The following is a 13,722-nucleotide window of genomic DNA, read 5'->3' on the forward strand; positions in this document are numbered from 1 at the left end:
CTGTCACAAATGCTATAATAATCTTCTGTTTGAAATACATAATGATGTGTATTTTGCATATAACTAAAACAAATGTTGCAATTATCATGCCCAATCCACTCCTATCACAAGTATTATCTAACATGGCGCTTCTCTGAAACCACTTGTTTCCCCTAAACCTGCCAGATTACCTGTATTCACTTCTGCTGGAAGACATTCCAAAACCTTGGACTTCCATGACTGGAAACTTTATTTTAGTCTCCAGTCAATTTTACTTACATTTAACACAGCCTCACTTATTTTTCATCTCATCATTTAAATCTGACATTCATTTTAGTCCTTCACTTGGCTTGCCATTCTCTGATCATATTAAGTCAAGGCGTGTATGTATATCTTACTAATGTGCAACAAGGCTCTGCACAGAACACTGGTTGGACATTTTATAATCTACTGATGATCATAAATTTATTACTACAGTTCTTTATTGATATTAGATGTCTTTCCATCGCTCAGAATAAAAAAAAACGTAGTTAAACATCAGTCTAAATAATGAAATTATATCACTGTATATTTTTAGCTTATTTTTAATGATTAAGGTCTGACATTTAAGTCAAGCTGGTGCAGAAAAATAGGACTGTGGATTGCCTTGGCTGAAATTAAAGGCAGTTTCAATATACTGTTGGAATAATCGAAGTTTCTAATTTTATGACCCAAAATAACACTGTATCATAAAGCTGCTGTTTAAAAAACATCTCATTTGTGACTGCTAAACTACACCTAAAAAAATAATTTTGACATCTTGTGACAATGTAATTTTCACCTAGAACTATTTTTAATTTCAATTTTACTTCAATAGGGATTTGTACAAGTTTAAACAGTTGTCTTAGAGATGAGCATGACAAGGTAATATCTGGATAACATATCATGGTTTAAAAAAATTATCTATTTCAAGTACTATAACTCAGCCTGCATGAGAAGAAGGTCCATCCTTCTAAATAATTTTTAAATTTCATAACTAATTTGTAGAAGACAGAGTTATTTAAGCAGAGAATGTGCGACAGGGTATATTCCAGCTCCACTGTTTAGAAGCCCACAGAAAATGGTAGTTGGTAAAGAGGCATCTGGGGACATTAGTTGACAAGGTCAGGTATTTAGTAAAATTCAGTTTGTTGCTGGAGATTTAGGCATGGTTATGAAACAGAGAAGTCATCTCAAGTAAGGAAACCTAAGAAGAAAGTAATACTTCATCTGAACGAAGTGAAATGCATCGCTCTCAACCATTTAGCTTCATAACAAAATTAAGGAAGGTTTTGGATGTTCTACTCTAGCATGAGCTCTTTAAATATCAATAAGTGATAATGTAAAGCAGTTGTGCTTCGTTTCAGTGATATTGTGAATATCTGGTAGCAGTTTAACATTATTGCTACTTGGATTCACTGATGTCATGAAAGGATTCAGGATAAAGGTCTGTATTTCATTACCATTTTGAAAGTTTGTATAGTTTTAACATAAGGAAATAATTTTCAACACCTACTGCCATCACCAAACATTAAAGGAGATATACAGTATTAGTTTCACAGAGAACTGGGCTTTTTGACTTTCTCAGGCAGTTTGAAAATGGAAGATGCTGCAGGAGATCAGCTGGAGAAACAGAAGCAGAACTGTCTTGTAGACCACTGCTTGCTACCCCAATTTAAGATTCAGAGCATATGAAATATTTGAACTGTAGAGCTGCGTATAAGCTAGCATAGTTTGGAACAGATGGTATGAACTCTGATGATTTCAAGACCTACAATACTCTTAGCTAATGAGGATTTGCTCTGAACAATCACTGGGTAATAATTGTTCCTGCTCTAAGCAGATTCCAGAACTGGACTTGCTGTGTGTCATCCGGGACATCCCCTGGTGGGTTGTTTTATTTCACCGTGTGCCTTTACTGTAAGAATACCTGTGTGTTCTAATATCAACTCATCATAAATGCCTTGTTCTGAAATGTAAAAACTGCAACTAGTTGAACTTACTACCAATTGGCTTTCCTCAATTCAATTCAAGATGCTATTTTCCATATGGAGTTATTTCAACAAAATGTATACAGCCCAAAATGGGAAACTAAAAAAACCAGATTGTAGGTGTGTATTTTTTATAAAATGGAAATTTCTTAAAATTAAAGACTCTAGAAAAGGAATGTCCAATTATATCACCTACTCCAAATACAGGAAATCTAAAGTAATTTTTCCATTTTTTCTTCCTATCTAGCTTCTAAAGTTATAAATTAATATGCTTTACCCTTTTCTTGAAACTTTTGTTATGTAAAATCTCACCATGACAGGTATTTTATTGATTAGCAGCCTAAACTTTCCTTTCTAGAAGTCTATGCCAGTACTCCTTCTCATACATTATCTCTTACAGAATATTTTTTCTTAGTGTTATCTTCTACTTATATCTTAGTCATAGTACAAGACCCTTGGTTCTCCTCAGCTGTATTCATAAGCCATTCCTCAGGTACCCGACTTTTTTTAATGTACCAAAATCTCTTTAATTTCATACTGCAGTGCACAGGACCAAGATTAACATTCTAGCACAAGGAGTTTACCTGACAAGCTTCTACTGGAGGGAGTCCACTGGAGAGCCTTGAAGATGGTCACCCATGAAGGTGACAGAGCACTGTTACAAGCTGCCCAGAGAGGCTGTGAAATCTTCTTCTCTGGAGATATTCAAAACCTGCCTGGACTCGTTCCTGTGCAACCTACTGTAGGTGAACCTGCTTTAGTGAGGGAGTTGGATTTGATGATCTCCAGAAGTCCCCTCCAACCCTGACCATTCTGTGATTCTGCAAAAATTAATTCAGAATCTGATATTACACTTTGTTCAGTTGATCTAGTTACAGTAATCTTATCAAATCCACATCCAGTTCAATTTTTAGGCACTGTTTGAAAATGTAGTGAGTTTACATGTAGCATTTAGATGGGTATCTACTCAGAATTGTTGACCAGTCCCTAAATTGGAAGAAATTTTATACTTTGCACTAATTAATGATACTAGAAAAAGATTAGTACATGTTGGGAGATTTTATTATTAATTATTTCAGTAGTGAGTTTACATTCACTTATTGATAGCTCAAGCAATATTTTTTCACTTTATAGAAAAAGCCAAGAGGTTAAGAATCCTTTAGAATAGTAATTATCTAGTTTTGTCATTACAAGCAGTTGCATCCTGAGAAGCAGAAAAGACAGCCTATAAATCAGGTGTCCAAGTATCACAATCATCAGAAGTACAGAATACACCATGGAGCATAACATGAGTATAATGACAGGAATAATGACAAGAAATTATAGGAAAACTATTTCATTTATTCATTAGCTTGAGAGAGTTAAATTTTCCATTGTGTTACCCGAAAGTTCTCAGTCCAGAAACAATATGGAGTCTCAAAAGTTGATATAGAGGGTAAAATGATGGACTAAGGCAAATATGCTCTTTGGGAGTGAAGTGTGGAGGAGGTAAAGGAAAAAAGTGACATTAAATTAATACAAAATCTCATCATTAATAATTCCAGAATGCCATTCAGGGAATCAGTGACTAAGGAGCAACACTTTCACATGTAAAAATTTGCCTTTTTTATTTGCACCAGTCCCATAGATTGAGTAAAAATGAATTTAAAATAAGTGAAAAACCTCATTGAATAAATATGCTCATCTGTGGCTATTTGAGTCATGAAATCTACCATTTCATGGCCAGAGCGTGGCCATGGCAACAACCTCCACAAGGGAAAGGATCACATTTCAAAAATTTCTCTAGGTTTGTTGGTCAATGACCAAAAACCCAGAAAAATACAAGCAGGAATACAGAATCCACAAATTAGACTGGTGTTCATCACATAACTATTTCCACATAAAGGACAGCCAATTTGAAAGAAACGAGAAAAAATATTAACTACATACACAAATGGACTCAACATCAACATGTGAAAAATGAACCCTCTGAAGCTACCACTAGAGTTCTCACTGTTGTATTGTTGCTCTAGTTAGGTTAACGACTATTGAAACAATTTGTGATGCATGAAAGCAAAAAAGTAATTTGCATTTTTTTAATAGAACATTTGCTGTAAATAAAGTTGTCTTCCAGAAGACTGTTTACCAATAATATACCTTTTGCTCACTAGTGGCAGTTAAAAAGTTAGTATTCTGGATTCAGGAGTAAACAGGCAAATGCGTAGAAATATGCTCAGACATTCTCTATACATTAGGCATCCAGCTGATGTAGCCATGAAATTATATCTAGTACAGAAGAAATTTAACAGAGCAATTACACTAAACTATGGTTTTGTTACAGATACTAAGTAAGCAGAGTTCAGTCAGAGTAAATGTGGCCTACCGTGTTTGATCAGTGGGACAGTACTAGAAATATGGCTAAAGGGTTAGATTGTATTTCTCATGGAAGAATTAAAACTAAATTACTTATAGCAAGAGCCAAATATTGCACTTCAGTATTTAATGAGCCTGTTATTATTAGTGATATTAATCAGAGCAAACACAGAGCACTGATATACTTTTGGGTTTGTCAGTAGTCCCATAAAACAGCCAAAACTAAGCTGAGACCAATTCAAGAATGTCTCTGGTCACACGCTGTCCAAGTGGTATGTTGCACAGCTGGTAAAACTGCCTGAGAGCAACAGCTTCTCCCTGTTGTGTCATGAGGCGTCACCGCATCACCCTGCTTCCCTTCACCTCAACACAGCCCTGCTCATTTTTTACTGCTGTTCATCATGGGCTTTTGCACTACATAGACTTCTGGTCTGACTCCAACACAACTATTTCAATATTCTCACAATTATGAGTAAAACAGAGTCAATGTGTCTCATTCTCAAAGATCAATAAAATATTATTTTGGTGGAATCAGTTTAAGTCATATTTAGCTACCTAATATTTGGGTATCTATTTTAAGAGGGGATTAATTTATATCTATGCATATCTGCTTGCTCTGCTGTGGGCAGAACCTAGAATGTTAATTAGCTCTTTAGGCAAGTGAATATGAACTGGATCCTGTCCATAATAAAGACATTTTGATATGTAATGTAGATTTTTTAATAATAGCTATTGATATGTAATGTAGGCTTTTTAATAATAGCTATTAATTAGAGATATTTTTAGATGAATGCAACAGTATTTTGTCTATTGGGCCAACAGATATAAATCAAAGACCAGACAGTTGGCTTTACACCATTGCTTACACCAATGCGTGCTAAGTAACTTGTTTTTATGACTGGAGAAAACTACAAAAATACTCTACACTCAGCTGTACTGATGAAAATGATTTTATGAAATTGAGGTCAACTCTGCCTCTTGGGTGCCTGATGGGAAATGGCTAGAGTGGTTCTCCTTCAGGATTTTTATTTGGAGAGAGTCCACCTAAGTCTTTTTAAAATCAGTGAAACTAGGAAACAATCAAGAACTATGATTTCCTCCTTTTAAACTATTTTAATTCCTTACTGTCAGTATTGTCAAAAGATTGTCTCCAAAGCAATATTTTTGGAAGCAGCTTGATTCAAAATTTATATTTCATTTTCAAGAGGGATTAAAAAGGAAGACTGAAAAGGATTCTAAATTGCTGAGACACTTCAGGAAATTGTAACCACAATTTTACCTTTTAAAGTGTTACGTGGATTTTTGGGTGCTGCTCGTGGCTTTAAGGAGAGGAGAATTTGAATTAAATTTTGTTATGAACAGATCTAAAACACAGGAGATAAACATGTGTACTGCTAATATCAGCAAAATCAATGATATATTTAGGTCAACCAGTTTTGAGATAATTTAGCTTTACTCCCATGTAAGGTGGACTATTAAACATCTTTTAAACTTTCTCAAAAGAATATAGAATTACAAGTTACTGAGTGACTCTGTGCTATATTTCCCCTTTGTTCTTCAGTCCATTGGTCTATGATATCTTTCACATATTTTACTAAGTCTGTTGTGCAAAGTAAGCAGCTGGTTCTGAAGGTAGGAATCCTTAGGAGGTCCCACTTTTGAAAGACTGTTTGCATAGTAATATTTCCTCTCTAATGTGGTTGATTCTATTTAAAGGATAATGGCATAAATTGAAGACTTGCATAAATTTTGAACACCCCCTTAATAAAACCAAACAGGTCCATGCTACTGAAAGGAATATAAAATCTCAAAAAGAGATGCTATGCTGGCATATATTGAAGATTTTATAATAGATTATTTATTCCTATTTAAGTTGCTGCTGCTGCATAGTTTTACATATCCCTCAAATTGGTAAAAAAATACCAATTCTGATACATACAGAGGACAGGTTATGCTGCTGCTCATAGCACAGGGAGCCTCATTTGCACAAGATGAGGAACAGACAGGACACAAGTACAGATTATACCATAGACTCTACCAGCTATCATTACGCATTTGTGTAAGAATGTCCATTAGATGGATGTAAAGCAGAAGAAAAAATGGATTTTAAAAGCTGCTGAATGCTATTGTAAAGCAGTAATGATAAACTGGCATATTCACTATAGGCACTATTGTACCTATGGGGGATCATCATATATGTTTCCAAACTTTTGATCATACTTATTGTTGAGATGATAATGTTTGTGCAACCTCCTTCATTGAAACTGGACTGAGAAGCCCATAGTATCTAATTTGGCTATGTGCAATTATAGACACTGCTACTTGCTCCCAAAAGTGATGCTACATAACAGTTACAGTGGAGTGGAAGACCAAGGAGAATAGAAAATGTTATTTCAATACAAGCTCCACAACTAAATTTGTACTTTATACCCTCTACATTACTTTATGTGTGTTGCACTCCGAAGTCATAAACAATAATTTGACAATATTAATGTTATCTTTTCAGTGTTGTAGTAGGTCTACATGAAATACTGCTGTTGGTTTATATTAAAACAAATAAAAGATTTTGTAAAGCACTACAGATTTCTGTTCTCCTTTTTTTTCTGTTTCTGCTATTCTACTATTCCTTTCCTTTTTCTTCCTTTTTCTCCTATTTTTTTCTGAACCCCTCCACCTCTGTGCTTAGAAGCTGAACGAAAACTCATGCTACATTATTGTTTGCATCTCTGAGAAAGGCAGCTCTCAGAACCCCAGACTGTAGACTGTTAAGACTGTGCTAAGGGTAGCATTTTCCTGAGGAAGGTAAGGTCACGGAAGGTAGATAATTCCTCTGAGTTGTAACACAACCAGCCTCTGAAGCCCATGCACATGCCAAAACAGCCAAGTTAGTGCTTCTTTGGGCTGCACAGTATCACTGCTGGCAGAAACTCATAGTGGTGTGGGATTATATACATGTTCTAGTAGATTTGAAAGTTTTCAGTAGCCATCTGTAAGCAGTCGGGGTGAATGGGCTGCATTTCAGACAACCGAGGCATTCAGAAATATTTCATCATAGGACACTGTTCCTTCCACCCCACACTCCAGATGCTGCCATATGTGTGATACGATATCTCGTTCTGAACATGCATCCATGTTTTTAGCTTTCTTCAATCAAAAGGCTTTCTCTAGCTATGCTGCAGCTACTGAATTTTCTTTTCCAGCTGAAAGCATGGCATACTATGTTAGACTGTGCAAGTAATTTCTGCAACAGAATTTTGCCAATTTTGAAATATATTTTTTCTATGAAAGATAACATGGATGTCAAAATTAGAAGCTGTTTGTTTCATACCTATAATTTTTTATAAGTATGTGCAAATTTTTCCAGGCTATTACTGCAATGCTATGCAGTGTAAAAAAATATTTTAAGTTATGAAGAGAATTATGATGTCTATTCTGTGATTCTGATTTTAAGTTGCCCAAAAAGTCTAAGCAGTTTGGTAAACTAACAGTTTGTTCTTCCATAACATTACCTGAGCAATATCAGAGAGCATCCAGTCAGGAAATGAAGAATAATCTTTGCCACTACTTCTGGATAACAAATAAGATATAAATTTTAATGTGAGATGAAAAGTATCTTGCATAACTAAACTATTGAAAGAAAGCAGTGATTTCTACTCTAAATAAATAGATGAAAAGAGACAGGAAACTGACACCAAGAAAATATTAAGCTTTGCACCAACCAAAAATGAACTCAAATTGAGAGTACCCTTTTCAGGAAAAGTCTGCTTAGGAATCCAGAAAGTTTCTGAGGTCACCATTTATTTCTATGCCATTCTTCCTTCTCCATATGGAGTGGACATGGGTTTTGGCTTCTAAACATTGGCAGATCTCCCAGAATGGATGCAAAGGTCTGGACTATCAACATGAAGTCTGACTCAGCACTGATTCCAGCACTCTGTGTGTCTGGCTTCCTACATTGCTGCATCCATTGAAATCCTGTGGCCAGGAACTTCACTGTAGGGTTGTGATCACTCCTAGGGAGTAAAACATTCACAGAAAATGTAGCAGTAATTCAGTTCTCGCTTGTTAACAGGACTCATTGAAAAAGCAATATATATCCACTGGTCTCACCTATTCTCTTTTGATACCCTCAGATCTTCTGTAGATTCCTGTGCAGGTAAGGAATCTACCTTGCAGCAATTTTCCTTTGTGTCATCTAGAAATACATCGGCACAGCTTTTTCTTTATTTCAAAAGTCTGGGGAAGCTTTACTTCTAAATTCAGTCATCGTTCAGCCGCTCGGTGGTTTATTTAAGTCTATTTTCTTGTTGTCTTGGAATCTAAGTATGCCTGGCATGACCAAATCATGAAATTAGAATAGACTGTAGATTTTTCAAAAAGCTGGGAAAGGTGTGACTTGTTCCATATTCATGTTATATGAGTATTAATTCTGAGCCTTAATAATTTCATGGTCGATCTAGTTAACTGCTTCACTACTGACCAAAGAAAGGAGAGGAATAAAGTTACAAAATCCTATGCCATATATTCTTTCTAACACTTTAAATAGATAACACATGGGAAAATATCACCTTTTCTTTCTTTTTTTTCATTCAGACTTCAAGACCAAACACTATAATTAAGATTGTGGAAGAATCCAAGTGCTTACAAAGGAAATCAAACCCTAAAAGCCCAACAGAACCTATGCAACTATATTTTAACATTAATATTCTTACTGTGTGTTTTACATGATCAGAACTTGATTATATGCATATCACAGCTATCAAGCATATTTTCTTCCAAATTCAATTGCTACCTAAACTTTGGGGTTTCTTCATTATATATTAATGTCTTTATATAAAATAGCCCATGCCCAGATTTATGTGAGAATTCTGAAGTGATTTTGCCCAGCGTACACTCTTTTTTGATAAAACAAAAAAACAAAACAAAAAAAGGATAGGAAATCCATACTTGCTGGTCAAGAAGTTAATTCTGCTGCTAAGAGTATATCTCAATAGTTTAGTATTTCCTCTTCTCAATGAGGGACTGGAAAGGCTGTTTTAAAAATCACTAAGTGTTCTCCAAAGAAGGACATTGTTTTTAAAATATGCACATTATCTATATGTATGATAGTTGCTAACACTTGAAGATCATGAAAATCTAAGCTGCAGTTTTCCTAGTTTCTTTGCCAGAGTACAGGCATTTAAAGAATTTAAGTTTTGAACTGTGACAACCATTCAGTTAGAGGGTTTATATAAATCTTTGTAGAATCTTAGTAAGGTGTAGACAATTGGCAGTGACAAAGTATGAGATGATTAAGGACTAGACATGTGCAGAAGTTATTTTCTTCTTCTTGTGATAATGTAATTAACGAAGAACATATGTCTTCTGAAATGTGCCTATCCCACCATTGCTCTCATTCAATTATTATTTTGGCTGAAAAGCACTACATTTTTAAACTATTCTTACTCCATAATTTCTGATTATCTGCACCCTCAGCTTTTGGACAGATGGCCACCATTCCCTTCAGTGCAATAACCTGAGACATTCTTTCCCCTGCCCCCATATTTAAATGTTGCAGTTCCCTCCCAGCACAGAGGTACCATTCCCCTGGCCATGCTGGCAAAGCCCTCTGTGAGTGCTGTCTGGTTACTCCAAGCAATATTCAACAGGTGAACCTAAAGAGCCAGTGAATGGCATAGACACTGCAACCGCAATGTGGACATCATTATACCTATAGCAGTTCAGAAAACTATGTAGTGGAGGAGGGGAGAGGCAATTTGAAAGACTTTAAAAAATCTGCTCTGAATGACTCTCTGCAGGTTAGCAGAAAACAGTGGGTGGATTGTCAGGCCCTGAGGGAAAGATTGTGTCCACAGGACTAGAGCCCCTGCCTCATCCAAAGAGCCTTGTCAATACTCACACTGGAAACAGTGCCCGGTGAAGAGCGTCAGAGACCAGCTTAACTATTGCACAGCATCAAGGACCACGTACAGTGTTAGAGCTGTGCCCTGGCCCAGCCTCAGCTACTAGACACAGCCTGCCAGAGCTTTTTTTTGATCTGGGACATACTATGTGATACTCATTCTGCTAAAGAAAATGTGTAATTTTCGCACAGCACTAAAATGTACTAAATGAAAGGTCTCCTGTGAATTAGGGAAAATTGTTCATTAATTTAGACTGTTTATTACATTTTGAACCAGCAGGCATGCGTACGTTTCTTCTTCGGCTTTCATGAACAACATTTTAACTTTTAGATAAATGAGTCCAAAATACACAGAAATACACAGAAATGACTAAATGTAATAATTCTTTAAGTGATCAAACACATCTCTCTAGATAGTCAAAGAAACAATACATCTTTATATGTTCTCTTTCACACTGACAAAGTAGAATAGACAAAATATGTAACTTAATTTACATTGCTGCTTACATAGTTACAAAAGCAGGAGTCAGCATAACAATGATACCCTTACATAATTTACCCTAAACAGTATGTAAGAATAAACACTTACTTGTGACATAGACTCTAGTGCTGCTTCAATTTGCATTGTTGTTTTATCACTAATTTATAACTGTTTTCGACCATGGAAAGCATACCAATTTTTAAGTTCCAGTTTGTATATTGTCCAGGTGCTGGAAACAGGTTAAACAACTCCACTACTACACATTTAAACAGCAGTCAGTTTGGAGGTGGTATCTGTCAAATTCTCTGTTTATACTAAAAACACTGTACGGGAGGCAGGCAACAAAATAGAAACATAATGATCAACCTATATGAAGGAAAACACATTGCTAATTCTGATTAGGGAACCAAACTGAGATTTATGAAAATGGTGAGAATGGGTAAAGATCAAACACTACCTTTAATTTGGCAGGTAAGTATCCATTCAAGCCCCTATTTGAGGCTAACCTGCAACAAAGCCACAGCAGAACATTTCATTTGGTGGACTCTTACCCTGTTTGTCTGCTACTACTTCAAGAACAGCTTCTTGAAAACACTACCACTACTACATTGGTATTTAACCATGAGTCTATACTTCAAGGAAAGAAATTGAAATACATATTTGGCACACCACAATCACTTCAGTTAATGGAAACCAATTATTATTTACTCAGAATCTTTAAAGTATCTGAACAATAAATGTTTAATATAATGTACAGCTTCCATTATGTACTCTTCTTTAATAAAAAATATTTTTGCAAATTCATTTATTATTTATGTACTTATTTTCTAACATAATACAATGGAAAATTTTAGAGCATTGCTGTATTAGAATTGTTACCACTTATATGAGGACTTCTGCAATATTGGCCAAACAAATAACGAGTCACAATTTTTAGAGGTGGAGCTGAAAACTTTCTGTCGAGAGCATGTGGACCATGGAGGTAAGTGTTAAAGAAACCTCTAACAGTTTACCTGAACACAAATCATTTAATTCCTGCTAATGAAGCAGTGAGAACACTTAATGTTGTACATTTCTGTGTCAGAACTGAAATTTCTGGAAGCACGGGAATAAAGACGTCCCAGTATCAAGTGTCCTTACTTGGCACTAGTGAAGTCAGGCTGGTATTTTCTTTATGCGGTTGGGATTCTTTTCCCCCCCCCGATTTTTCTAAAGTAAATGTTTCACAACACCGAGAATCCTGCAAGGCGCAGTGAAGTATATACAGAACGCGTGAAGTGTTTATTTACAACTCTCACATGTAAGTTAAGAGCATTCAGGTCATTAAAACAGAACAGTCACTAGAAATTTTGTCCCGAGGGCACCGCCTGCAAACCTGAGTGTTGCTAAGGGTTTAGCTTCGAACCGGTACCAGCGACAAAAGCCTCACACGTTGGTTTCTACTACGGAAGGAACAAAATTTCTCCATTTTGGCTATTGAGATGGGGAAAACTAATGAAAGTCTAGGCGCTCAGCTCGCTCCTCTTTCCCTGCCTGCCGAGAGCCGCCGAGAGCCGCCCAGGGCCGCGCTGCGGGACCCGCGGGGCCGCGCCCCGGGAGCGCGAGGGCAGCGCGCGGGCCGCGTGCCCGGGCGGCAGCAGCGGCACCTGCGAGGCGGGGCCTGCGGAGCGGAGCGGAGAGGAGAGCGGCGCTGCCCCGGGGCTCTCCCCGCAGCGCCGGGGCGGCGCGGATCGTGCCCGCCGACGAGTTTCTGCGCCCGTTCTCCCCGCCGCGCCTCGTCGAGGAAAAGTTGCGGGCTGCCCGCGCCGCCGGAGCCGGGACGATCGGAGCCTCCCGCCTCGGCGCCCCGCGGGCAGGAGGCGATTTGCATGCGGACTCGTCTCTGGCAGCAGCCGCTGCTCGTCAAGCCTGACGGACGAACGCCCCCCTCTTTCCGCCCCCCCCCCCCCCAGTCCCGGAAAGCCCCTCCCTCGCCCCCTCCCTCGCCGGCGCCTCCCGCCGCTGTCAGTCGGAGCGGAGCGCGGCGCGGGGAGCGGCGGCTCAGAGCGGGCGAGAGAGGGAGAGAGCGAGCGAGGAGCCAGGCTTTCCCCTCCCTCCCTCTCTCCCTCCCCCCTTCCCTTCCTTCCTCCTCTCCCTCCCTCCCTCGCTCCTTCCCCCGCGCCCTCCCTCCGCTCTTTCTGCTTTTCTCTCTCCTCCTTCTCGCTCTCCGTCTCACCTACCCCGGTCCCTCGTCCTCCGACACGCGCTCTTTCCCTCTCCCCGTTTCTCTGCCTCCGCATCCCGAGGCGGCCGCCGGCTTCTCCATGAACCCGGGCTGCTGATCCGCCCCCGTCCCCTCCCCGCTCCACTCCCGCACCTGGAGCGAGGCAGGAGCGCCCGCCGAGCAGCATGTCCCGCAGGAAACAGAGCAAACCCAGGCAGATCAAACGTAAGTTTCCTGAGGGGGGCTCCCTCTAACAGACTTTTATTTATCTCGTTCTCGGGAGACGCGAGAGAGGTGGATGTGGGGAACGCGGGTGGGGGGCGTCCGGAGTCCGGAACGAACGGTGAAACTTTGCCCGAGAGGTGGGGAGAGAGAAAGGGGAGAAGAGAGAAACCCGGGGGCTTCTCCGCTGCGGGGCTAGCGGGCTCCTCGCTTTCTCGCTTTTTTGCTCCTCTGGAGCTCTCGCTGCCTCCCCGTCGTCTCTTCAAACTCTTCCTCCGAGTTTCGCAGCGGCAGCGCTCCTGTTTGTGTGGGGTTTTTTTGTTTGTTTGGGGTTTTTTTGTTGTTTTTTTTTTGTTTTTTTTTTCCCCCCAAGTTGCAGTGGTGCCGGGAGCGCAGCGCAGGCTGCGGACGCCGCTCGGCTGCGGGCAGGCGCGGGGCAGCCCCCGGGGCTCCTGCCGCCCCGCGGGGGGGTTAGCGGCGCTGAGGTGGGTTCTGTGCGGAGAACCAGGTGTGCTGAACGCTTGTAGCCGAGAGATACTCCGCCTAAGAGTCTTGGTGGCTTCACTTTTCCTGC

At 39.3% G+C, this 13,722-nt stretch overlaps 1 protein-coding gene across 2 annotated transcripts in view; it reads left to right on the top strand.

The window, feature by feature from the left end:
- The first annotated feature begins 13,070 nt into the window (after positions 1 to 13,070).
- The window catches only part of ZFPM2 (zinc finger protein, FOG family member 2), a 305,780-nt gene continuing 305,128 nt past the window's right edge, over positions 13,071 to 13,722 (top strand). The window contains exon 1 of one of the 2 annotated variants that reach the window (XM_069854516.1): positions 13,071 to 13,151. In XM_069854516.1, the coding sequence (XP_069710617.1) occupies positions 13,112 to 13,151 (40 nt within the window). In that variant the 5' untranslated portion in view covers positions 13,071 to 13,111. The remainder of the gene's footprint in view (positions 13,152 to 13,722) is intronic. The other variant, XM_069854517.1, reaches the window with a different exon arrangement.

The sequence above is a fragment of the Phaenicophaeus curvirostris genome, chromosome 3, assembly GCF_032191515.1.
Source record: "Phaenicophaeus curvirostris isolate KB17595 chromosome 3, BPBGC_Pcur_1.0, whole genome shotgun sequence".
In the NCBI taxonomy this organism is placed as follows: Eukaryota; Metazoa; Chordata; class Aves; order Cuculiformes; family Cuculidae; genus Phaenicophaeus; species Phaenicophaeus curvirostris.